The sequence below is a fragment of the Mobula birostris genome, chromosome 27, assembly GCF_030028105.1.
Source record: "Mobula birostris isolate sMobBir1 chromosome 27, sMobBir1.hap1, whole genome shotgun sequence".
In the NCBI taxonomy this organism is placed as follows: Eukaryota; Metazoa; Chordata; class Chondrichthyes; order Myliobatiformes; family Myliobatidae; genus Mobula; species Mobula birostris.
This window is the reverse complement of record NC_092396.1, coordinates 5,718,047-5,741,611: the sequence shown is the minus strand read 5'-3', so window position 1 is coordinate 5,741,611 and position 23,565 is coordinate 5,718,047. Positions and strand designations below refer to the sequence as shown.

At 45.3% G+C, this 23,565-nt stretch overlaps 1 protein-coding gene across 13 annotated transcripts in view; it reads left to right on the top strand.

The window, feature by feature from the left end:
- samd11 (sterile alpha motif domain containing 11) overlaps positions 1-23,565 on the top strand; it is a 324,620-nt gene that overhangs the window by 271,558 nt on the left and 29,497 nt on the right. For 11 of the 13 annotated variants that reach the window (XM_072244904.1, XM_072244902.1, XM_072244914.1 and 8 more), the window contains 2 exons: positions 3,180-3,224; positions 3,347-4,044. In XM_072244904.1, the coding sequence (XP_072101005.1) occupies positions 3,180-3,224; positions 3,347-4,044 (743 nt within the window). The remainder of the gene's footprint in view (positions 1-3,179; positions 3,225-3,346; positions 4,045-23,565) is intronic. The other 2 variants (XM_072244903.1, XM_072244915.1) reach the window with 1 other exon arrangement.

Here is a 23,565-nt window from a genome sequence, read left to right as displayed (position 1 = left end):
TTTGACAACCAGGCAACACACACAAAATGCTGGTGGAACGCAGCAGGCCGGGCAGCATCCATAGGAAGTACAGTCGACATTTCGGGCCGAGACCCTCCTGGCCTTCATGTGTGGCTTAGTAACTAAGCCCAGGAAAACTGTTTCTGCTGATAGAAAGGGCAAAGGTTGGTAAATGGTGCCTTAAAACCAGTTGCTTTGGGCAGATGGGGCTCTTCAGCTCATCTGGGAGAAGGAAAACTCTGATCTCAAACCTCTGCTGACTTGCAGCTACACCCACTCATGGGGAAGGCGTCAGGAGTAAACCCCCAGGGAGAAATCCAGAGCTGGAGTCCCTAAGGCAGTCCTGGTCCTACACTTAGTTCAATGCTGACCGGCAACTCCTGCCAAACTGTATCGGTCTCCGCCGTGCCTTTGGGTTCATCAGCTGCATGGTGAGGGGGAGTCTGCTGCCTGAGCAACAGCTTGTTCTCCACATCATACTGCCCAGGCGTGGGTATCTAGACAACATCCATGGTCAACCCTGACCTTTCGAGGCCTCTCCTGTCCCTAATCCTGGCAAAGTACAACCTCCGCTCACCGTGAGCCTGTTACCCCAGGAGAGAGAGAGCAGCATTAAGGTTTCCAAAGCTGCTGAGTAATCTCAGGTGTCATGGAAACCACCCTCGCCTCATGACTCTGCCTACACTTTTCGCTGCCTCGGTAAAGCAGCCAACCTATTCAGGGCCCCGCCCGCCTCAGACATGCTCTGGTCTCCCTCCTCCCATTGAAGGTACTTGTCGCATGTACACTGAAACATACAGGGAAATGTGTTGCGTCGCATCAAACAAAACCGGCAAGGATTGTGCTGGGGAGGAGCCCACAAATGTCACCGTGCTTCCAGCACCAACAAAGCATGCCCACAACTTACTAACCCTAACCATGCGTCTTTGGACTGTGGGAGGAAACTGCAAGCACCGGGAGGAAACCTACACGGTCATGGGGGAAATGTACAAACTCCTTTACTCATATCATTGTTGAATGTTGCGCCCTGGCTAACACACCACAGCAAATGCCTAATCCCTGTACTTTAAATGTATATACAAGTGATTAAAGTTGATCCTTAGTCCTTTGCACCTTGTTATTTACCTGCACTGCACTTTCTCTGTAGCTATTCTGAATGCTGATATTGTTTCACACTTAGTGTCATTCGACCATACATGTAGACAGCTAAACAAAACATTCAGGATCAAGGTGCAGTCACAAACAGCACCTGTCATTACGATCTGGCACAGACGGTCGCAAAAGAATATTAGCACAAGTCCCTGAGTGGCAGGATGTCATAAAGTGCGCAGTGTGTCTGTGTGAGGCAGTATAATGTCACTGACCCTATCGTAATAAAACAAGCAGTCGTATAAATTTGAGAAACAACAGCAAGAAAAGATGAGAGGTGGGCAGTGCAGGATGAGGGTGTGTCTGTGAGTTGGGGAATGGGACAGGGCATTCAGACAGGCTCTACGTGAGTGCTGGGTGGTAGCAGGGTGTTAAGAGGTCTCACAGCCTGTTCTGGTCCTTTCCTCGTATTACCTCGATGTACGGATGTGATGAAATCTAAATGGATGGCGTGCAAAGCAAAGTTTTGACTGTATCTCGGTAACTGTGACCAGAATAAACCAATTTACCAATGGATAACAAGGGGTACATGTGGGTTGTTATCTCTCCATGTTGTACTGAGGCGATGGAGTTTGCATGATCTCCCCAGGACAGGAGTTGCTGCAGATCTTGAGCATCACGCACAAAATGCTGACAAAACTCAGGCAGCATCAGTGAAGATGAATAAGCAGTCAACGTTTCGGGCTGAAACCCTTCATCAGGACTGGAAAGGAAGGGAGGCAAGACCTTGTATCTCCTTTCTTTCCAGTCTTGGCTTCTGCCCACATCTCTTCCAGTCCTGATAAAGGGTCTCGGCCCAAAATATCAAACGTTTATTCCTCTCCATAGATGCTGCCTGACCTGCTGAGTTCCTCCAGCATTTTGTGGGTGTTGCTCCCTCTGACTGTGGTTTCTTCCCACAACCTAAAGACGTGTTGGTTGATAAGGCAACTGTCGCTGTAAAATAGCCTTAATGTGTGTGTGGGGGGGCGGGTAGCAGAATCCAGAGCGAGGGTGGGCGGGAGGGGAATTGAGGGGAGAAAGGAGAGAGTGAAAAAAATGGGATGAGTGTAAAATGGATGGTTGATGGCCAGCACAGTCTCAGTGGGCTGAAGGGCCTATTTCTCTGCTGTATCTCTCTCAGGCTATCTTCGCTGGTGAGATTCAGTCAGAGGGACGGGGACCCTGTGAGAGTCTCTAATTAATAGAATCGAGAGTGAGAGCTGGGGCCTGGGGCCTGGGGCCGAGGACTGAAGGCCCAGAGGAGGCCTGCCTGTGTGTGCATGTGAGTGAGTGGGTGGGTGGGAGAGTCAGAAAGAGGCTTGTTTTGCTGTTGTTTTGTTTTGTGGTTGCTGCTTGTGTTCTGTTGAACATTATAGGCACAGATACAGCCTCTTTGGCCCATCTAGTCCATGCCTAACTGTTACTCTGCCTAGACCCATTGACCTGCACCCAGGCCATAGCCTTACGTACCCCTCCCATCCAAACTTCTCTTAAATATTGCAATCAAACATGCATCCACCACTTGTGCTGGCAGTTCTTTCCCCTTAAACAAGCGGTTCCCGTCTGGGGTCCGCAGACCCCTCGGTTAATGGTAAGGGCCCATGGCATAAAAAAGGTTGGGAACCCCTGCCTTAAACTTTTCACCTTTCACCCTTAACCCATGACCTCTAGTTCTAGTCTCACCAAACCTCAGTAGGAAAAGCCTGCTTGCATTTACCCTATCTACACCCCTCATAATTCTGCATACTTCTATCAAATCTCCCCTCATTCTCCTACGTTTCAGGGGAACAGAGTCCTCACCTGTTTAACCTTTCATTATCACTCAGGTCCTCAAGTCCCGGCAACATCCTTGTAAACCTTCTGTGCACTGATTCCAATTTGATTGATATTTTCCCTGTGGGTAGATGACATGAAATGCACATGCTTGCACACTGCCCCAGCACATCCTTGGGCCTGTTGGTTGTTAACACAAGCGACGCATTTCACTGTATGTTTCGATGTACACGTGGTAAATAAATCTGAATTTGAATCATGTTTTCTCACAACAGAAATGTTCCAGTGATCCGATTGGCTCCCGCAAAAGAACAACACTGGTACCAATCTTTCCCATTGACTTACTGCGACATTTTGCGGCGGTAGACATTCTGAGACAAGAAGCCCCTGTTGGAGCAGACTTTGAAAACCTCTCTCTCTCTCTCTGTTCCTCTCTGCCCAGGCTGGAGATGTCCGCAGAGCTTCTACGGCAGAAGGAGTTTGAGACTCTCCACCGTCAGCGGATTCTGGGGGCTGACCCCCTCTCTCTTCACCCCGGCCTGCCTCCGGACCACCCCGCCCTGCGCAGCGTCCACGACATTCCCGAGGGCCACCCGCTGCGGGAAGAGATCTCCCGCCGGAACGCCATGCTGGTGCTGAGGCACAGCACGGCCCCGCTGCTGTCCCTGAACCACTCCATCCCTGGTGGCGCGCCGCCAAAGGAGCCGGGGCGCAAGGGCGCCAGGAAGGCGGCCCACCTCCGGGCGGATGTCCCATGCGCCGGCGAGTTCAAGGAGCACGGCGAGGGCCGGGGGCGGGATCCTGTCGCAGAGGGCAACGACGAGGAGATGAAGGACTCTGAGAGCGACCTGGAGGGCAGCGACGGCAAGCCGGAGAACCTGAAGGCCGAGTCGGCCGGGTCGACCCATGAATTCAAGGACAAGGACGCGGTGAGGCCCAGTGAGGGCGCCAAGGAGATCCGTGAGCCGGTGGTCAGTCAGAACCCGCCGTGCGTCTCTGTGGGAGCCGACTCTCCAAGTCACATCCTGGGCCCTGGCATCAACGAAAGCAAAACAAAGTACCTCCCCCCAGCTCCAGCTCCCCTGCCACAGCCGCTTCCATTTGGATTCCCGTACACTGCAAATCCGTACTTCCAAACAGGTAGGAACAATGGGGTTGAAAAATAAAAGCCTGCAGATGATGGAAATATCACAGAAAAACTGAAATCATTGGAATTAGTTTGTTATTGTCATGTACACTCAGTAGTCACTATATTATACCGGTACACCTGCTCGTTAATGAAATATCTAATCAGCTAATCACATGGCAGCATCTCAGTGCATAAAAGCACGCAGACATGGTCAAGAGGTTCAGCTGTTATTCAGAGCAGAATGGGGAAGAAATGTGATCTAAGTGACTTTGTGCGTGGAATGATTGTTGGTGCCAAATGGGGTGGTTTGAGTATCTCAGAAACTGCTGATCACCTGGAATTTTCACTCACAGCAATCTCTAGAGTTTGCAGAGAATGGTACGAGAAACAAAAAACGTCCGGTGAGCGGTAGTATTGTGGGCAAAAACGCCTTGTTAATGAGAGGGTTCAGAGAAGAAGGGCCAGACTGGTTCATGCTGACGGGAAGGTGACAGTAATTCAACCAAACATAGGTTACAAAAGTGGTGTGCGGAAGAGCTTCTCTGAAAACACAACACAGCAAACCTTAAAGTAGATGGGCAGAAGACCACGAACAGAGACCAGTGGCCACTTTATTAGCTACAGGGGGACCTAATAAAATGATCTCTGAATATATATCGAGGTAGAGTGGAAAATTGCCTTGCACACTGTTCATGCAGATCTAATCATACGCAGTGCATTGCAGAGCAATCGTTCATCAGGCTGGGCAGCATCTGTGGAGAGAGAAGCAAGTTGGTGTTTCAGGTCTGGAACTAAAAACGAGAAAAAAAACAAGCAGAAAAGACAAGATGAGCGAGTTGGGTAAAGGCGAAGGAACTACCTCTGACAGGGTGAGACCAGATTACTAGACGGAGCAGTTTTGTACTTTGTCTGATTGGGTAAGGACCTCAGCGTAGCTACAGTCTGACCACTTTCCAGATGAGGTGATGTATGAGGATGTTGACAAGGACTGAAGGGATTGAGTTATGGAGTGAGATTTCGAAGGTAGGACTTTACTCATTGGGCATAGGGGAATGAGGTGTACGAGATCGTGTGGCACTCTAACCGTCGGGCAGAAAGTACAGAGTCTGAAGCCCCACCCCACCAGGCTCAAGAACAGCTACTTCTCTTCAACCATTCAGTTCTTAAAGCAACCTGCCCACCCCAATCACTACTCAGTAGAGCAACACTATTATCACTTTGCACTACAGTGGACTATTTTTAAGCTGTTCTTTCTTGTAAAATTCATCTATAAGTCAGTTTTTGTTTCCCCTGTGAACGTGGTGTACCTGATGCTGTATACCTGTGAAACTGCTGTAAGTTTTTCATCGCACCTGAGCACACATAGACTTGTGTAGATGATAGTGAACTTGACGTTGACTCTGGGACGTCAGAGCACATTATACATGGTCCACATCGTCAAAGTAAATTTATTGTCATAGCACGGATATGTCACCATCATGTGATTCATTTTCTTGTGGGCATTTACCCAAAATTAAAGAAACACAATAGAATTTATGAAGAACTATATACAGTATAAACAAAGGCTGTCAAACATCCAAAATGCCAAAGAAGATAAATTGTGCAAATTCAGAAAAAATACTGAAACATGAGTTGAAAGTGAGTTGGTAGGTTGCGGAATCAGTTCAGACTTGAGGTGTGTGAAGTTATTCATGCTGGTTCAGGAGCCTGATGGTTGGTAAGGTAATAACTGTTCCAGAACCGATGGTTGACGGGTAATAACTGTTCCTGTACCTGGTGGTGGGGGGACTTAAGGCTCCTGTACCTTCTTCCTGATGGCAGTAGTGAAAAGAGAGCATGAACCTGGTGGTGTGGCAGTGGTAGAGGAGACAAATGTTTGAGGTGGGCGGTTTGACCTGCCAAGTAGGCAGTTTTGCCCTACATGTTGATGGATGTAGTTGAATCTGCACTGATGCAGAGTAGTGCAGAGTTCTATCACACCCTTGACTTTTTTTGTGAGACTGTATGTTTTACTGGTATCTTATATGTGCTATATGCCTTGTATAGGTTCCCACAACCTATGGACTCACTTTCAAGGACTCCTCACCTCATGTTCTTGATATTTATTGCTTGCTTGCTTGCTTGTTTGTTTGTTTATTTATTTATAATTGTTATTTCTTTTTTTCTTTTGTATTTGCAGTTTGTTGTCTTTTGCCCACTGTTGTCCTTGGTGTGGTCTTTCATTGATTCTATTATGGTTATTGGATTTATTGAGTATGCCCGCAAGAAAGTGGATCTCAGGGTTGTATATGATGATATGTACAATATGTACTTTGAACCTCGTGCTGTGTATGATTGTTGGTGATGTGTTTCACACCTTGGTCCTGGAGGAATGCAGTTTTGTTTGGTTGTATTCATGGGTATTCATGTACAGTTGAATGACAATTAAACTTGAACTTGGCTTGTAGGTGAAGAGAAGACCTTTGTGAGTCACTCACTGCAAGATTCCCAGTCTCTGACCTGCCCTTGCAGTCTTGGAAATAGGCATTTAATCTATAATCACTTTTAAAGGCATAAATAGTTGAAAAAGTCATGCTTAGGAAAGTTTGGGGAGGGGTCCAGCCTGTGACTGGAGAGTGTTGAGGTCAATAGCCAGAGGCTGGCAGTCTGGAGGGCAAAGTCAAAGTTGAAGACTGAAGTCAGTGAGTCTGGGGGACCGTAGGCCGAAGCCCCTTGGGTTGGCTTCTCCAGACGTCAGAGGCCTGATGCCTGCAAGTCTGGGCCAGACACTGGATTAGCTTACCTTTAGCTTTATTTGTTATTTTGTATATCGAAACATGCAGTGAAACACATCATTTGCGTCCCGACCAACACGGTCAGAGGATCGTGCTGGGGGCAGCCTGTAGGTGTCGCTGTGCTTCCGGCACCAACATAGCAGATCAACAATTCACTGACCCTGACCCGTACGCCTTTGGAATGTGGGAGGAAGCTGGAGCATCTGGAGGAATGTACAAACTCTTTACAGACAGTGATAGGAATTGAACTCCAGTCGTAATCACAAACACAAGAGATTCTGCAGATGCTGGGGATCCAGAGTACCACACACAACGTGCTGGAGGAACTCAGCAGGTCAGGCAGCATCTGTGGAGAGGTTTTGCGCCAAGACCCTTCTTCAGGTGTGAAATGGAAGGGGGAAGGGGCCCGAATTGGCTGGGACTGTAAAACGTTACTCGAGCTGCTGTTCCACCACGCTGCCCTCGATGATGTTGTCGCTTGTGTTGTTCTGAACATGGTGGACGTGCTACGTTGGCGTCGGAAGGTGTGGTAACACTTGCGGGCTGCCCCAGTACACCCTTGCATGTTTCGATGGACGTGATAAATAAATCTGAAACTGAAAAATACACTAAACCAGTTTAGATGACAATTTCACACCTCTGGCAGCAGAATGATGGATTCAGTATCTACTCTCTGGTGCTTTGAAAACCCTCTCTAGATCTTACCGTGCCAACACGTCGCTTAGAGGTGCCATCTGTCTCTTTGTACGTTGTTAAGTATGAGGACGCAATCACTGTGCGGGGCCTCAGTAGAACTGCTGTGTCATTTGACACCTGCGGCCCTGGTGGATTACTGGTTAACTTGCTGGACTAGGATCCTGCGGGCTGTGGAGAGCGTTCACATCTCACCCTGGCAGCTGGGAAATTTAATTCCAGTAATTAGATAAATCTGAAATAAAAGGCCAGCATCAGTAACGGTGACCATTAAATTGTCAGATGATCGTAAAATCACATCTGGTTCCCTGAGGATATTTGCCATTCTTGCCCAGACCCAAGATGAGTTTATGGTCACGTGGGTAAGCGCAGTGAAGTTCAGACACAGTGGGCACCTTGCTTACAACAACATCACAGGCACCTAGGTACCGGCGATGCCTAGAATCAGAATCAGGCTAAATATCACTGGCCTATGTCATGAAATTTGTTGTTTTGCGGCAGCAGCACATTGCAATACATAATAATTTTCAAAAAAATATGAATTACAATAAGAAATTATATATACAAATTAAATAAGTGGTACAAAAAAGAGCAAACACAAAGTAGTGAGGTCGGGGCTGAAGGAGAAGAGTCTGATGGGAGAGGAGAGAGAAGTGTCTTGGCCCAAAACCTCGTCTGTTTATTTCCTCCATAGGTGCTGCCTGCCTTCCTGGGTTCCTCCAACATTTTGTGTGGGCATAGCTTTAAGGATGGGGGAAAGATTTAACGAGGACCTGAGAGACAAGTTTGTCACATGGAGGGTGCTGGGTAGGTGGACTGAGAAGAAGTGGTAGTTACCCTTAGTGTTAGCTGTGAGCCAGCACTCACTTGGTGGAAGGCACACCGTGTCCTGGACAACACAGTCCATGTCACCAGATACCTGGTTAAAGTCACAGGTGATTGGACAAGTTCATGGATGAGTCCTCTGCTCAGTTCAGAAATATTCTCAATCCTGGGAGTTTACAACATTCTTCCCTTTGATCTAATACTATATTTAAATTAATTCGATGACCTGGACTTATCTAATCACTTTTCCAGTTGGGAGGTCGTGCCTTAAAGGGATACCCATTACTTGTAGACTCTGTATTAGTCAATAAGCAGGACATAACAATTGTTGGAGGAAAGATTTCCCCTCTAACTATTGCCAACAAACTTTAGCCTTATTTCTGGAAAACAGAATTGCAAATAGATTTGAGGTAAGAACAGGCAGAAGAAATCTGTTAATGATTTTGCCTGCGATGGTGTATGGACACGCACTGGGCAGGAAGTCTGACCCAGGGCATTTTGTGCTGATATATATGTTTTTAATCAAAGATAATACTTTCTTGCCATCCTTAATTCGCTTTGTGGACTGCTGCAGTCCATCTGTTGTTGCGATGGAATCCCAGGATTTACACCCGGGAGAAGGGATGTATTTCCAATCTGACATATGTTGGATAAGACTATTTAATTCTTAGATTAGGCTTTTTAGTTGCTATTTTCTTTGCTGTTTAACAATTATTAATCTGCTTGTATCTTAAGTAGTTTTTATACGCATGTAACGGTTTAATATGCTTCCCTAGTGATCACTATATATATGCAAATTCAGTGTATTCCCCAATGTATAATTCTTGAAAGCTCTGGAAGCTTCTTTATTCTGCGTTATTTAAACAGAGCTATTTCATTGGTTACCTCTTATCTACAAATTTGAATGGAATTTTTCTTATACTTGTCTATAAAAAGAGCTGATCATAAGGCAGCATCATTTTAATTTTAATCTTAATCCTTTTCACTCTCCCTCTCTATCACTGTCTGCTTTAATTTTCCTTTGTTCTATCAATGCTTCAGAAAGCGATCGTGAAGCAACAAATTTTGTGCCTCTTTCCTGACTTCTGAAAGAACCTTGGATTAAAAACATCAAAATCCAACAAATAATTAGTGACTTGGAGGGTTCTCATCTGCTGCTCTTTCCCTTGTACCTGCTGTTTGAGTGGAAATTGGGCGAGTTGTTCCCGTGTGACTCTCCCGCAACCCAGCGGTGGGAATTGGGCGAGTTGCTCCCACGTGACTCTCCCGCGACCCAGCGGTGGGAATTGGGCGAGCTGCTCCCGTGTGACTCTCCCGCGACCCAGCGGTGGGAATTGGGCGAGTTGCTCCCGTGTGACTCTCCCGCGACCCAGCGGTGGGAATGTGACTCTCCCGTGACCCAGCGGTGGGAATTGGGCGAGTTGCTCCCGTGTGACTCTCCCGCGATCCAGCTGTGGAAATTGGGCGAGTTACGACCGGACGGAATCCAGAAGGAAAATATCTCTGAAAGGTGCAATTAGTGAACTTTCCTTGAACAGAATTTCATTCTGTTGGCCATTCAAAAGACTCCTTCAGACTTCACTAGGGATACTGCTAGCCTATAACATTGAGTATCCGGCTTTATCTATCTTACTTACTTAGTGATACTGCGTAGAATAGGCCTTTCTGGCCCTACAAGCTGCACTGCCCAGAGACCACGGACAACCCGGATTTAACTGTAACCTAATCACGGGACAATTTACAATGACCAATGAATCTACCAGATATGTCCTCGAACTGAGGGAGGAAATGGGAGCACCCAGGAGAAACCCCTGCATTCCATGGGAGGACATACAGAGACTCCTTACAGAGGACGCCAGGACTGAACTCTGAACTCCATTGCCCTGAACTGTAATAGCGCCACGCTGGCCGAAATGCTGCCTTTGTGCCCACGGTAGATGATAAACAACCCCAACTTGTTAAGCATCAATCGACTCAGCGTTCAACATAATCAGCGAAGCATTTCAAAGTTCTGAGTTAAAGCTACAGATGATGAAGTAGGAAGATTGTAGTTAGAACATAGAACTTTAAACTGCAGGCCCTTCGGCCCGCGATGTTCTGCCCTTCTCTTAACAACTCCAAGATAAATCTCAGCCTTCCCTCCCACACAGCCCTCCATTTTTCTATCGACCATGCGCCTGACAAAAAATAATATCCAAAAGCCTTCAAGCTATTAATTTCCCATGGCTGCACTTCATAGAACACAGAATAGTACAGCATTGTACCCAACAATGTTATGCTGAAATTTGAGCCTACTCCAAGATCAACTTAACCCTTTCCTCCTTCATTGTCATTATCTTCTCCATAACCCCTGTAGTTTCAATTGGTTGTATGTACGTACAGTCAGATAATATTAAACTTGATTTATGTACCTGTCTAAGAGTGTCCAAAGTGTCCCTGATGTAACTTCCTCGACTTCCATCCCTGGTAGGGCATTGGACATTCCTACCATTCTCTATGTAAACCTCTTACCTCTGATGTCCCCCTTGTATTTTACTCCAATCACCTTAAAATTATGCCCCTTCTTATTAACTATTTTCACTCTGGGAGAAAGTCTCTGGCTGTCCACTCTATCTACATCTCTACATCTGCATCTTGTACATCTCTATCGAGGGACCTCTCATCCTGCTTCGCTCCGAAGATGCATGTTCTAAAAAGCTCTGGAGCACAACTCATGTTCTCTGTAATATCTTTGTTTTGTTATTTGCAGCCAGTCTTCTTTTACACATTGGTTTGTTTGTCTGTCTTTGTATGTTTTCGGTAAATTCTATTGTAAACACCTGCAAGAAAATGAAATGTGGGTACTTTTTAATTATTAATTTTTTATTGCAACACCAGCAAATTACATTCAATACAACCAATTGCCAATTACATTTTGACTGCTTAACCCAGCCACCCCCCAACCTTCATCACCATCCCCCCTTCCACCCCTCTTTTCCCCCATCCCTCTCCCCTCCACCAACCAACTGAGTGGTAGTGCATACACAGACAAAGCATTCCTAAATGTGTGTACTTTTGGTAACAAGTTCACTCTGGACTTTGTCTCATGTGCTCTTGGGGCAGAGAAGAGCAGGTCCTGTGGATAGTTGGAATCGGAGAGCTTGAAGACCTTCAGGTTGTTGGCTTCCTGAAGAAAGTGAACTCTAGGCGTGGGGTTGGAAAGGTAGGCCAGAGAAAAAAAAACAAACCAAACTGGTGGAAAACAGCCAGAGATTCAAACATTAGAATTGATAATTGTGGCATTACTAGGTAAACAATCCCCAGTAACACACACAAAATGCTGGAGGAACTCAGCAGGTCAGGCAGTATCTATAGAAAGGATAAGGAGTTGATGTTTCATCAGGAAAGTGGTCCTCAGTGCTTGGTTTGTACTCTACACTAAGGCGAGCAATTTGGTTCACAAATCAGATCGCATTTGCTGCATCAGATGAGAAGCAGTTTCTTCCCCACAGGCCTTTAGGCTTCTAAACTCCCGGCTGTGTCGTATTCAAAGTGTCACTGGTTAATCTGTTCCATACTTTATGATATTTAATATCGATGCACTTTAGTTTGTTACTTATGTGAATTAATCTGTAGACTTTATCCTTATCTTCATAAGTTTTGTGAGTCATGTGTGTTATGTGCCTGTGCCACACGACAGTGAGAGTAGGAATGCGATGAGGTGGAGGATAAATGCGTGGCTGAGGGATTGGAGCAGGGGGCAGGTATTCAAGTTTTTGGATCATTGGGACCTCTTTTGGCGCAGGCGTGACCTGTACAAAAAGGACGGGTTACACTTGAATCCTAGGGGGACCATTATCCTGGCAGGGAGATTAGCGAGGGCTACTGAGGTGACTTTAAACTAGAATGGTTGGGGGGTGGGAATCAAATTAAAGAGGCTAGGCGCGAGGAGGTTAGTTCACAACAGGGGGATGGGAACCAGTGCAGAGAGACAGAGGGGTGTAAAATGAGGGTAGAAGCGAAAAGTAGTAAGGTGAAAAGTAAAAGTGGCAGGCCGACAAATCCAGGGCAAGCATCAAAAAGGGCCACTTTTCGACATAATTGTATAAGGGCTAATAAAGTTGTAAAAGCGTGCCTGAAGGCTTTGTGTGTCAATGCAAGGAGCATTCGTAACAAGGTGGATGAATTAAAAGTGCAGATTGTTATTAATGAATATGATATAGTTGGGATCACAGAGACATGGCTCCAGGGTGACCAAGAATGGGAGCTCAACGTTCAGGGATATTCAATATTCAGGAGGGATAGACATGAAAGAAAAGGAGTTGGGGTGGCGTTGCTGGTTAAAGAGGAGATTAACGCAATGGAAAGGAAGGACATAAGCCGGGAGGATGTGGAATCGATATGGGTAGAGCTGCATAACACTAAGGGGCAGAAAACGCTGGTGGGAGTTGTGTACAGGCCACCTAACAGTAGTAGTGAGGTTGGGGATGGTATTAAACAGGAAATTAGAAATGTGTGCAATAAAGGAACAGCAGTTATAATGGGTGACTTCAATCTACATGTAGATTGGGTGAACCAAATTGGTAAGGGTGCTGAGGAAGAGGATTTCTTAGAAAGTATGCGGGATGGTTTTTTGAACCAACATGTCGAGGAACCAACTGGAGAGCAGGCTATTCTAGACTGGGTATTGAGCAATGAGGAAGGGTTAATTAGCAATCTTGTCGTGAGAGGCCCCGTGGGTAAGAGTGACCATAATATGGTGGAATTCTTCATTAAGGTGGAGAGTGACATAGTTAATTCAGAAACAAAGGTTCTGAACTTAAAGAAGGGTAAATTTGAAGGTATGAGATGTGAATTAGCTAAGATAGACTGGCAAATGACACTTAAAGGATTGACGGTGGATATGCAATGGCAAGCATTTAAAGGTTGCATGGATGAACTACAACAATTGTTCATCCCAGTTTGGCAAAAGAATAAATCAAGGAAGGTAGTGCACCCGTGGCTGACAAGGGAAATTAGGGATAGTATCAATTCCAAAGAAGAAGCATACAAATTAGCCAGAAAAAGTGGCTCACCTGAGGACTGGGAGAAATTCAGAGTTCAGCAGAGGAGGACAAAGGGCTTAATTAGGAAGGAGAAAAAAGATTATGAGAGAAAACTGGCAGGGAACATAAAAACTGACTGTAAAAGCTTTTATAGATATGTGAAAAGAAAAAGATTGGTTAAGGCAAATGTAGGTCCCCTACAGACAGAAACAGGTAAATTGATTATGGGGAGCAAGGACATGGCAGACCAATTGAATAATTACTTTGGTTCTGTCTTCACTAAGGAGGACATAAATAATCTTCCGGAAATAGTAGGGGACAGAGGGTCCAGTGAGATAGAGGAACTGAGGGAAATACATGTTAGTGGGAAGTGGTGTTAGGTAAATTGGAGGGATTAAAGGCAGATAAATCCCCAGGGCCAAATGGTCTGCATCCCAGAGTGCTTAAGGAAGTAGCCCAAGAAATAGTGGATGCATTAGTGATAATTTTTCAAAACTCTTTAGATTCTGGACTGGTTCCTGAGGATTGGAGGGTGGCTACTGTAACCCCACTTTTTAAAAAAGGAGGGAGAGAGAAACCGGGGAATTATAGACCAGTTAGCCTAGCATCGGTGGTGGGGAAACTGCTAGAGTCAGTTATCAAAGATGTGATAACAGCACATTTGGAAAGCGGTGAAATGATCGGACAAAGTCAGCATGGATTTGTGAAAGGAAAATCATGTCTGACGAATCTCATAGAATTTTTTGAGGATGTAACTAGTAGAGTGGATAGGGGAGAAACAGTGGATGTGGTATATTTGGATTTTCAAAAGGCTTTTGACAAGGTCCCACACAGGAAATTAGTGTGCAAACTTAAAGCACACGGTATTGGGGGTAAGGTATTGATGTGGATAGAGAATTGGTTAGCAGACAGGAAGCAAAGAGTGGGAATAAACGGGACCTTTTCAGAGTGGCAGGCAGTGACTAGTGGGGTACCGCAAGGCTCAGTGCTGGGACCCCAGTTGTTTACAATATATATTAATGATTTGGATGAGGGAATTAAATGCAGCATCTCCAAGTTTGCGGATGACACAAAGCTGAGCGGCAGTGTTAGCTGTGAGGAGGATGCTGAGAGGATGCAGGGTGACTTGGATAGGTTAGGTGAGTGGGCAAATTCATGGCAGATGCAATTTAATGTGGATAAATGTGAAGTTATCCACTTTGGTGGCAAAAACAGGAAAACAGATTATTATCTGAATGGTGGCCGATTAGGAAAAGGGGAGGTGCAACGAGACCTGGGTGTCATTATACACCAGTCATTGAAAGTGGGCATGCAGGTACAGCAGGCGGTGAAAAAGGCGAATGGTATGCTGGCATTTATAGCAAGAGGATTCGAGTACAGGAGCAGGGAGGTACTACTGCAGTTGTACAAGGCCTTGGTGAGATCACACCTGGAGTATTGTGTGCAGTTTTGGTCCCCTAATCTGAGGAAAGACATTCTTGCCATAGAGGGACTACAAAGAAGGTTCACCAGATTGATTCCTGGGATGGCAGGACTTTCATATGATGAAAGACTGGATGAACTAGGCTTATACTCGTTGGAATTTAGAAGATTGAGGGGGGATCTGATTGAAACGTATAAAATCCTAAAGGGATTGGACAGGCTAGATGCAGGAAGATTGTTCCGGATGTTGGGGAAATCCAGAACGAGGGGTCACAGTTTGAGGATAAAGGGGAAGCCTTTTAGGACCGAGATTAGGAAAAACTTCTTCACACAGAGAGTGGTGAATCTGTGGAATTCTCTGCCACAGGAAACAGCTGAGGCCAGTTCATTGGCTATATTTAAGAGGGAGTTAGATATGGCCCTTGTGGCTAAAGGGATCAGGGGGTATGGAGAGAAGGCTGGTCCAGGGTTCTGAGTTGGATGATCAGCCATGATCCTACTGAATGGCGGTGCAGGCTCGAAGGGCCGAATGGCCTACTCCTGCACCTATTTTCTATGTTTCTATGTGTTTTACACATCCTGGTTCGAAGAAACACTGTCTCAATTCTATATATGTTATGTGGTTATATATATTATACATGTATATAGTTAACTACAATAAACTTTACTTATGTATATGTGTGTACACAATATATGCACACACGTATACAGTATATATGTGTACGTATGTATGTGTATACTTATATATAAATGTATGCTAAATAAGTAGTGCAAAACAAGAGCACAAAAACAAAAAAAAGGTAGTGAGGTAGTGTTCATGAGTTCATTGTCCGTTCAGAAATCTGATGGCGGTGGGGAAGAATCTGTTCCTAAAAGCCTTGTTTGTCTCTCTTGCTGGTGTTAGGTATTGTAACATAATGTATAGCTATTATTTAATGTAATATTCCCCAGGGCAAGTACTCTGGTGATTTGGAGTCACATATATGTCCTCCTTTGAGGGACTGACGTCAACTAACAATGCAACTGGTTCCTTTACTAGTGTGTGAAAGCGGCTTACCTGCCACCAAGGGCACACGTACAGAAAGGTGCCAGAAACAGGCTCTAAACTTCATGAAGGATCTCACCCACCCTGCTCATGGACTGTGCCCTACTCTCATCAGGACAGGGGCTTGCAGAACCCACACCACAACCACCAGAACGGTTACTTTCTCCGAGCAGTAAGGAAAACACCTCCACCCACTAACACACCCCCACCACTACCACTTTATCATTTCCTTCGGTCACCTTACATACAGGCACTCCTGTGCCTAGTGTCACTTTATGGACAAACAATCAATTTATATATATAAGCTATTGTAAGGATTTATATTTATTGTGTTTTTTATTATTGTGTTCTTCAACTTAATGGGTTATTTGTACCGCATCGGATCCAAAGTAAAAATTACATATTTCAAATTCTTTTACATTTGTATACTGGAAATGACATTAGACAATTTTGAATCTTGAATCTTGAACCTCTGCTTTAAATTTGCCCAATGACTTAGACTCCACGGCCATCTGCGGCAATGAATTCTACAGATACACCACCCTCTGGATAAAGAAATTCCTCCTCATTCCTGTTCTAAATTATTTTGTTCTCCTTTACACGTGTGTACTAGAAATGATATTAAACAATCTTGAATCTTGAATAATCCCGGTTATGTATGGATGTGAACTGAATGCAATAAATGTGATCCATCTTTTGGCCTAAAGCTTTATCACTCCTTCAATATGTGAGTGACAGATTTTGTCCCAGAAGGCATTCAAGTTTATACGCTCATCATCCCTCTCTACGATGAATGCCTTCCCCAAACGTCAATCTCAACTTTATATTGGCAATGAATTTTTCACAAAAATTGATCAGTCTGTTGTTAAAGCATTTCTCATGTGGTATCAAACGAAGCAGAGGAGGTAGATCCAGACTCCAGGATCGGAAAGTTCCCGGCTGGCTTGTCCCAGTCGACTGTTGAGTCAGGAAAGCTCAACAAATGCTCAACTTTCTGAGGAAGCTGAAGAGAGCTGGACTGAGCTCATCAATTCTCACGACCTTCCACAGATGAACAGTTGAGAGCATCCTAACATGCTGCATCACTGGGTGGTATGGAAACTGCATTGCGTCATCATCATCATTATGTACTGTGTCGATGGCGTAGCAGATCACAGTCTTCCATCTGTCTTTAATCTGGTGGTTGCCCATGGGGGAAAATCCTCCCCCTTCACACTGTTCTTTTTCTTTTCTCTATCCATGACCATGATGGTTCTTGGCAAATTTTTCTCTAGAAGTGGTTTACCATTGCCGCCTTCTGGGCAGTGACTTTGCAAAGTGGGTGACCTCAGCCATTATCAATACTCTTCAGAGATTGTCTGCTTGTTGTCAGTGGTCGCATAACCAAGATTTGTGATGTGCTCGTACGACCATCCACCACCTGTTTCAGTGGCTTTCACATGACCCTGATCAGTGGCAGGGGTTGGGGGGGAGGGCTGTTGCTGCTAAGCAGGTGCTTCACCTTGTCTAGTGGTGACCTGCTGGCTAGCGGAGGGAAGGAGCACCTTGCACCTCCTTTGGCGGAGACGTACATCCGCCCTGTCAGCTGAACGGGTAGTCAGACGGACAGTTAAAACTGCCCAGCGCAATACCAGCACTAGCCTGCTCGATACCAAGGACATAGAAAGTCCTGCTGGAAAAAGGCCAGCGATATCATGAAGAATCCCACCCACCCTGCTCATGGACCACTTGTCCCACTCCCATCAGGGTGGGGGCTACGTAGCGTCCATGCCAAACTCAAAAACTGTTACTTCCTTGAAGCAATAAGGCTGATCGGAATCAGAACCGGCATAAGTCGTGATATTTAATCAACACCTCCACCCACTGACCCATCCCTCCATACTGCCAAACACCATTACTTTATCATTTCCCGTCGGAGTCACCTTATGTACAGGCACTCCTGTGCCTAGTGTCACTTTACAGACATATAATTAATCTGTGTATATAAGCTCTTGGGCACGTGGCTAAGTGGTTAAGGCATTGGACTAGAGATCTGAAGGTCGTGAGTTCGAGCCCCAGCCGAGGCAACGTGTTGTGTCCTTGAGCAAGACACTTAATCACACATTGCTCTGTGATGACACTGGTGCCAAGCTGTATGGGTCCTAATGCCCTTCCCTTGGACAACATTGGTGTTGTGGAGAGGGGAGACTTGCAGCATCGGTAACTGCTGGTCTTCCATACAACCTTGCCCAGGCCTGCGCCCTGGAGAGTGAAGACTTTCCAGGCGCAGATCCATGGTCTCGCAAGACTAACGGATACCTTTATTTATAAGCTCTCTAATGTGTTTATACTTATTGTGTTTTTTATTGTGTTCTTTGTGCTTAATGTGTTTTTTGCTGCATCAGATCTGGGGTAACAATCTTCAAAGTTCAAAGTAAATTTACTATCATAGTAGAGAGATGGTATATCAGTGTATACTAGTCTGAGATTTATTTTCTTGCAGGCATTCACAGTAGATGCAACGAAACACAATACAATTAATGAAAAACTACACACAAAGACGGACAAAGAACCAATGAGCAAACGAAGACAAATAATGCAAATAGCAAAAGGAAATCAAAATAATAATGATGAGTAAATAAGCAATAAATGATACTAAGAACATGAGTTGTAGAGTCCTTGAAAGCGAGTCTGTAGATTGTGGAATCAGTTCAGTGTTGAGGTGATTGAAGTTATCCACACTGGTTCAGGAGCCTGATGGTTGTAGGGTGATAACTGTTCCTGAACCTGGTGGTGTGGGACCCAAGTCTTCTGAACCTCCTGCCCAACGGCAGCAATGAGAAGACAGCGTGGCCTTGGACGGTCATTTTATTCTCCTTCACACGTGTGTACTGATGAATGACAATGAACAATTTTGAATCTTGAAGGGTCACAGTGTGGGAAGTGATCACATAGAGTTCAAGATCATCGCTTTGGCAGCAGCTGGCTCTTTGCAGAGCATCTGGGTTGTATACTGACTGATCCCAAGGCAGAATGCAGGCACGTGGTTGATTCGCCTTCTGGTTGCAAAAGACATAGAAGCAGAATTAGGGCTATTAGGCCCATGAAGTCTGCTCTGCAATTCCATCATAGCTGATTTATTATGCCTCTCAACCCCATTCTCCTGCCTTATTCCCATAACCTTTGATGCCCTGACTAATCAAGCAGCTTTCTACCTCTGCTTTAAATAAACCCAAAGACTTGGCCTCTACAGCCGTCTGTGGCAATAAATTCCACAAATTCACCACCCTCTGGCTAAAGAAATTCCTCCTCATCCCTGTTCTAAATTATTTTGTCCTTCTTTACACGTGTGGACAGGAAATGTCATCATACAATCTTGAATCTTGAATCTTGAATAACCCCGGTGATGTATGGATGTGAACTGAATGCAATAAATGTGATCCATCTTTTGGCCTAAAGCTTTATCACTCCTTCAATATGTGAGTGACAGATTTTGTCCCAGAAGGCATTTGAGTTTAAACACCCATCATCCCTCTCTACGATGAATGCCTTCCCCAAACGTCAATCTCAACTTTATATCGGAAATGAATTTTTCACAAAAATTGATCAGTCTGTTGTTAAAGCATTTCTCATGTGGTATCAAACGAAGTAGAGGAGGTAGGACCAGCCTCCAGGATCGGAAAGTTCCCGGCTGGCTTGTCCCAGTCGACTGTTGAGTCAGGAAAGCTCAACAAATGCTCAACTTTCTGAGGAAGCTGAAGAGAGCTGGACTGAGCTCATCAATACTCATGACCCTTTACAGATGCATAGCAGAGAGCTTCCTAACATGCTGCATCACTGTGTAGAATGGAGGCTGAACTGTGGCTGACAGGAGATCTCCACAATGGGTAGTTAAACTGCCCCAGTGCATCACTGGCACCAGCCTACCTGCGATCAAGGACATACTGGATATCCAGAAAAGTGCCTGAAAAAGGCTCGCGACATCATGAAGGATCCCACCCACTCTGCTCGTGGACTGATTTTCCCACTCCCATCAGGGAGGAAGCTATGTAGCATCCACGACAGACTCAAAAATGGTTACTTCCCTGAGCAATAAGGCTGATTGGAATCAAGATTAGATTTGATATCACGGCATACGTTGCAAAATTTGATCAACATCTCCCCTCTACACCCTCCTCAGCACCACTACTTTATCATTTCCTGTCTAATTTACTTTATGTACAGATACTGCTGCACCTAAGTGTCGCCTTATGTACATAAAATCAGTCTATGAATATGTTAATCTTATGTATTTATATTTATTGTGTTCTTTATAGCTGTAAGTTTTTTTTTCCCTGCCTTGGTTCCCGGGTAACAATGTTCAAAGTTCAAAATAAGTTTACTATCAAAGTAGAGTGATAGTATATCAGTGTATACTATCCTGAGATTCATTTTCTTGCAGGCATTCACAGTAGTCACAAAGAAACACATTAGAGTCAAAGAAAAAATGCACACAAACAAAGAACCAATGAGCAAAAGATGAGAAATTGTGCAAATAGTCATAGTCATACTTTATTGATCCCGGGGGAAATTGATTTTTGTTACAGTTGCACCGTAAATAATAAATGGTAATAGAACCATAAATAGTTAAATAGTAATATGTAAATTATGCCAGTAAATTATGAAATAAGTCCAGGACCAGCCTATTGGCTCAGGGTGTCTGACCCTCCAAGGGAGGAGTTGTAAAGTTTGATGGCCACAGGCAGGAATGACTTCCTATGACGCTCTGTGTTGCATCTCGGTGGAATGAGTCTCTGGCTGAATGTACTCCTGTGCCCACCCAGTACATTATGTAGTGGATAGGAGACATTGTCCAAGATGGCATGCAACTTGGACAGCATCCTCTTTTCAGACACCACCGTGAGAGAGTCCAGTTCCATCCCCACAACATCACTGGCCTTACGAATGAGTTTGTTGATTCTGTTGGTATCTGCTACCCTCAGCCTGCTGCCCCAGCACACAACAGCAAACATGATAGCACTGGCCACCACAGACTCGTAGAACATCCTTAGCATCGTCCAGCAGATGTTAAAGGACCTCAGTCTCCTCAGGAAATAGGAAAAGAAAAACAAAATATTAATGATGAGTAAATAAGCAATAAATAATCCTGAGAACATCAGTTGTGGAGTCCTTGATAGTGAGTCTGTAGGTTGTGGAATCAGTTCAATGTTGGGGTTTGTGACGTTATCCATTCTGGTTCAGGAGCCTGTTGTGTGAAGGATAATAACCGTTCCTGAACCTGGTGGTGTGGGACCCAAGTCTTCTGAACCTCCTGCCCAATGGCTGCAGTGAGAAGACAGCATGGCCTTGGATGGTCATTTTATTCTCCTTTACACGTGTGTACTGATGAATGACAAGAAACAATTTTGATTACACAGAGTTCAGGATCATTGCTTAGAGAGAGCAGCTGGCTCTTTGCAAAGCATCTGGGTTGTACATTGACTGATCCCAAGGCAGGATGCAGGCACGTAGTTGATTTGCCTTTCAAAAGACCACAAGACATGGGAGCAGATTTAGGGCCATTTGGCCCATTGAGTCTGCTCTGCTATTCCATTGTGGCTGATTTATTTTCCCTCTCGATCCCATTCTCCTGCCTTCTCCCCATCACCTTTTTGACACCCTTACTAATGAAGAACCTATCAACCACCGCTTTAAATATACACAATGACTTAGCCTCCACAGCTCTCTGTAGTAATGAATTATTCACCACCCTCTGGCTAAAGAAATTCTCCTCATCACTGTTGTAAAGTGACATCCTTCTATTCTGAGGCTGTGCCCTCTTGTCCTAGAATCCACCTTTATAGGAAACATCCTCTCCATGTCCACAGTATCTGGACCTTTCAATATTTACTTAGGGGTTGGAGCTGATGCTGGGGAAGAAGGACTATTTCTCTGTAAAATGGAATAGTGTCCAAGGCTGAGCTGTAGACTGCTGTTCATGTTTAAGGTGTGATTGCCATAACTGAGAGGTTCTTTGAATGAGGGCTTTGTACTGTGAGGAGTGATTGAGTAGAGTAGTAGCTATAGAAGAACAGAAGATGGTCAGGCTTGACTGTGTGGAAGCTGCAATGGTGTCTCACCTGGTGGGAACAAGATCGAGGGACTTTGACTCAGGTGTTGCGCCCTTTCAACTCAAAGGAGGAGGAGTTTCTTATCACTGACCCAAGGTTCACTGCCTCAGTGGTCAAATTCATAGAGTCTTAGAGCACTACAGCACAGAAGCAGGTCCTTTGGCCCATCGAATCTGTGCTGAAATGAGGAATTCTGTAGATGCTGGAAATTCAAGCAACACACATCAAAGTTGCTGGTGAATGCAGCAGGCCAGGCAGCATCTCTAGGAAGAGGTACAGTCGACGTTTCGGGCCGAGACCCTTCGTCAGGACTAACTGAAAGAAGAGCTAGTAAGAGATTTGAAAGTGGGAGGGTGAGGGGGAGATCCAAAATGATAGGAGAAGACAGGAGGGGGAGGGATGGGGCCAAGAGCTGGACAGCTGATTGGCAGAAGGGATGTGAGAGGATCATGGGACAGGAGGCTCAGGGAGAAAGAAAAGGGGGAGGGGGGGAAAACCCAGAGGATGGGCAAGGGGTATAGTGAGAGGGACAGAGGGAGAAAAAAGAGAGAGAGAAAAAGAATGTGTGTGTATATAAATAAATAACGGATGGGGTACGAGGGGGATGTGGGGCATTAGCGGAAGTTTGAGAAGTCAGTGTTCATGCCATCAGGTTGGAGGCTACCCAGACGGAATATAAGGTGTTGTTCCTCCAACCTGAGTGTGACTTCATCTTGACAGTAGAGGAGGCCGTGGATAGACATATCAGAATGGGAATGGGACGTGGAATTAAAATGTGTGGCCACTGGGAGATCCTGCTTTCTCTGGCGGACAGAGCGTAGGTGTTCAGCGAAACGGTCTGCCTAGTTCCATTGAGTCTAACCTGAACCGTAGCCCTCCTTACCCCTCCCTACTCCTCCCATCCATATACTTATCCACGCTATGCTTAAGCACTGAAATTGAACCTGCATCCACCACTTCTGTTCATCCTGCATTCTGAGTTCCTCAGGTTCTCTGTAAGTGTTTCATCTTTCGTCTTTAATCTAAGACCTCTACCTGTACAGTGCTGTAGTAATTTTATGTATTGCACTGTACTGCTGCCGCAAAAAAAAACAAATTTCATGTAATATGTGAGTGATGATAAACCTGATTCTGATCTGGGTCTCTGTTGTGGACTGAGAGTGGGAAGGGGGCAGGGAGAGGGGAATCATGGTTGGGAAAAGGGGAAGGGAGAGGGGAGGGAGTGGGAAGCACCACTCTGTTAATGTTCAATAAACTACTTGTTTGGAATCAAATGACCTTACCTGGTGTCTGCACCTGTGCCAACCCCCCACTCCAGTGGCACTCCTTCTCTGCCACTTGTCCCACACCCCTCCCGTGGCGCCCTGCCCTCGCCGGTTCACAAACTCGCTCTCCGCTCCACATTGACGAATACAGTACTGCGCAAAAATCTTAGGTGACCTAGCTGTATAGGAGTGCCGAACAGTTTTGCACAGTGCTGTGGTCATAATGTTCAGCACCAGGATTAATGGATATTGCGACTTGGCGGGAGTGGGTAGCTGTATCAGATGGATCCCCTTAGACTCTACTGTTCTGGAGGAAGCAATCCCAGCCTTTCTGACCTTTCCACATTTCTGGTACATCCACATAAATCTTTTGCATAATGCGGTGACCACGACTC